This window comes from Carassius auratus, unplaced genomic scaffold, assembly GCF_003368295.1.
Source record: "Carassius auratus strain Wakin unplaced genomic scaffold, ASM336829v1 scaf_tig00032405, whole genome shotgun sequence".
NCBI lineage: Eukaryota > Metazoa > Chordata > Actinopteri > Cypriniformes > Cyprinidae > Carassius > Carassius auratus.
In genome coordinates this window covers 19,862-23,293 of record NW_020526000.1, presented here as the reverse complement: position 1 = coordinate 23,293, position 3,432 = coordinate 19,862, and the positions used below count along the sequence as shown (strand labels likewise).

Sequence of the window (3,432 nt, the reverse complement as noted above, 5' to 3'; positions counted from 1 at the left end):
TATTGAGAATTACAGAGGATCTGGGGCCAGGGGCCGTTCTTCGTACGTCGCTTATTACATCTGAGATCAAATGACACATCCAAGATGATATCATCGTGCTAATCATGATCCGGCTAATTGGGTTCTTCGAACACACCTGTTGTGTATGATTAGTATCGCTGGATTGAGTTATCTGAGATAATTGCGCGTTCATGTGTTGTCTTAAAAGGGGATATGTATCGATACTCGAAACCATGATCAGCAGTGCAGCGATTGGCTGGTGGCAAGACGGCAAATTAATGACGTCATATAATTTAAAATGACACCCAACAAAAAACTTGACATATTTCTGGACTTTTATAAGGAAACAGCCAAGCAAACAAAACTACATAAATGTTAGATACATGAAACAGATAAAAGATACATGTTTTCATTTTATTAGAATTTTTTTCATGATTCCCAATTATTTAGATTCGCAATTTATAGTTGTGCAGTCTTTACATTTTTATTTCAATGTAGAAATGATCTATTCATTTCATTTTATATTTGGACAGATTTGTTACGTGACAGCATTAGTGAAAGTTTCTTAAGGGTCAATATCATGTTATCTGCATCTCCTGCGCTCCATCAAGCCACTCTTATAATAGCAGTCATCACTCAAAATAATGCACGACTCTATTATCTGTATAGCATGTGTGTAAGACTCTAATACAATTATGTATGTATGTAAGTAATAATTTTATGACAAATAAATATTTCAGTGAGTGAAACTGGCTGTGTCTATAGTAGGCTGTTATGGACTACACAGCATTTCTATATTATTTTTAAATAAAAGTTTAAATGATTATTATTTTAAATGATTGTCCCTGGGTCAGTACGATACTCTTGTAATAAAGTAGCGGTGGTAGCAGACATATGTTGAGTATCAGTTCTGGTTGAAAAGAAGCGATCTAATCCTGTTTACATGAAATAAGCTGCTCCCGAGCAGGTTTAAGCTCACGGACCTGTTGCTATGACAGCAGCTCCGGGATGAGCTTCGAAGAACCAAACGATCCAAGATCACGCCAAATCATCAACAATCAAATCCAGCTAACTGAGTTAGCGACGTACGAAGAACAGGCCCCTGGCCCCTGGTCTCATTACAATCAAGTTAACAATTGTTTTATTTGAGTTTTGCATGATCAACCCAATAAAACAGCAGTGTGCAAAAATAATTACAGTAAATGAAATTTAAGGGCATATAAAATTTGAGCTACACTACTCTGTAGAAACACAAAGACGTCAAGAAATGACTCTCAACAGTGGTGACAATCAACAAAATGTTGCATGCTGGGTAACCCCATAGTAAAAACTCGTCATGCACTGCAGTATGAAAAACTGTCACCACTGCTGAGGATCATGTGATAAATGTGCATGTCTAAAACCTGAATTGACAGTCTCTTTTTTTTGTCTTTCAATGTTTGAAGCATTGCAGTGGTGTATTTAGTTCAATAATAGTAATTAGCTTCGTGTTAGTCAACAATCTAAAGATAAAGACTACTTCATGATGTTCAGTCACCATGAGTTATAAACAGAAAAAGCATAAAAACGTCTGTTTCTGCCAGGTTTGACTCAGCAATGCATACGTGTTTGTTATGAAAATAATATTGCAATTGTTTTGAATTAGTACAAGGGTCAAGAGACTACCTAAAGCAAACATTGACCAAAAATATGGTGGCATAGTGTTTTTTTTTTTTTTTTTTTTTTTTTTTTTCAGTTGAAGACTGTGGCTAAATTCAGTTGTAGTTCTTGTGTTTCTCGTTACTTCAGTGATGTTGATTGTTAACAGCAGATGTTCATCCCTAATGTACAATCATCATTTAATTAGTCTCTTAATTGTCTCATTAACTTTAACCCTTTGAGGACTTGGGATATGACTTTAAGGACTTGCTTGTGACTTGAAAGTCCCACCACTGATAAAACCCGTTCCTGCGGTGTAAACACACCAAAAAGTGGGAACTTCCACCAATACTTGAAAATGTTCCTCCAGTGTGAAAGTGCTTAAAGTCGGGATAAACCTGCACAATAATAAGCTGCTTTGACAGATCTGTGTGTGTGTGTGTGTGTGTCTGTGTGTGTGTGTGTGCAGCGGATCCCAGCGCGGTCAGTTCTGCCCGGTCTGCAGCAGTTTGGAGTGTCTCTGTCCGGTCAGATGGACATGAATGATGATAATCTGACAGATATCGTGATCGGAGCACAAGGAGGGATCGTTCTTCTCAAGTATGTCATTCTTTAGTTTGGAGAATAAAATTTATTAGGTGCAAAACTGCCATATTTATCACATTATTAACAAACACCCTGTGTCTCTTCTCAGGGCTCAGCCTGTGATGTCTGTATCCACAGAGCTCAGTTTCAGTCCAAAGGAAATCAGTCTGAACTACTTTGAATGTCCAGATGTAAACACATTTAATGCATTTAATCTCACGTCATGTTTCACGGTGACCGAGAGAACCAGCAGCACAGGTAACATCACTGAAGTTTCAGAGAGTCTCTCTGTCACATGAATAATATGTCTTACCCCCTCATGTCTTTCAGGATCTCTGGAGAAGAAGATGAATGTTTCTCTGAATCTGAATGTGGATGTGGTACGAGGAATGAGTCGAGGATTCTTCGATCAGAGCAATGTGTCGTCCAGGACTCTGCAGCAGTTTATCCTGCTGGATTCTGGGTCCTCCTGTTTTAACTTCTCCATCTTCATGCTGGTATGTGTGGTCTATCACAACTTCAGCCAGCCGCAGCAGATTCGGTCTGACGGTGAACATTGTGTTTGTTTCAGCGCTGTGTTGCAGACACAGTATCTCCTCTGAAGATACGAATGAATTTCTCACAAACTGAGATGTTGTCTGGAAACTCTGTGGCTGTTCTTGACGTTAACAGCAGGACGGAGGAGTATGTGGAGGTAAGCCGAACTTCACATGTCAGCTCTTGTTATATATAATGATGGGAGAAACAGAGATTTCTCAGCTCTGAATAATTTGAACCAATTGTTTGAAATGATGATGATTTAGAGCTGTTTCTCCCAGGTTGCAGTGAAGGTGAATTTTGTCGCTCCACTCGATGAGATCATGTTGATCATCGGCGGTTCCATGGGGGGCGGGATCATCGTGTTCATTATCATATTGGTAGTGCTAGTCAAGGTAAGGACCAGTCAGCAGTCACTTCACACATGATGTCATCATTCACCTCTCACATTCCCAATACAATCTGTATGTACTTTTGTGTATGTGTGTATGTGTGTGTGTGTGTGTGTGTGTGTGTGTGTGTGTGTGTGTGTGTGTGTAGCGTGGGTTCTTTAAACGGATGCGCCCTCAAGACTTCTTCCAAGCGGATGAAAATGTGACCTTGGTAAAGAAAACGTCGGCAGACAGAAAGAGAATGGAGGGATGTAAAATGGAGTGAAATATAATTTATTTA

At 39.2% G+C, this 3,432-nt stretch overlaps 1 protein-coding gene across 1 annotated transcript; it reads left to right on the top strand.

The window, feature by feature from the left end:
- Positions 1–2,110: 2,110 nt before the first annotated feature.
- LOC113080884 (integrin alpha-X-like) lies at positions 2,111–3,432 on the top strand. Its single transcript, XM_026252932.1, has 6 exons — positions 2,111–2,238; positions 2,333–2,481; positions 2,554–2,720; positions 2,795–2,917; positions 3,042–3,155; positions 3,301–3,432. The coding sequence occupies exons 1-6, from the start codon at positions 2,171–2,173 to the stop codon at positions 3,415–3,417; spliced, it is 738 nt and encodes a 245-aa protein (XP_026108717.1). The 5' UTR covers positions 2,111–2,170; the 3' UTR covers positions 3,418–3,432.

Bases quoted from the DNA above. Each gene is read 5' to 3' on its own strand.
- LOC113080884 (XM_026252932.1), top strand. From the start codon at position 2,171: ATGGACATGAATGATGATAATCTGACAGATATCGTGATCGGAGCACAA. The intron at 2,482-2,553 runs GTAACATCACTG...CATGTCTTTCAG, and splicing joins CGAGAGAACCAGCAGCACAG to GATCTCTGGAGAAGAAGATG. The intron at 2,918-3,041 runs GTAAGCCGAACT...TGTTTCTCCCAG, and splicing joins GGACGGAGGAGTATGTGGAG to GTTGCAGTGAAGGTGAATTT.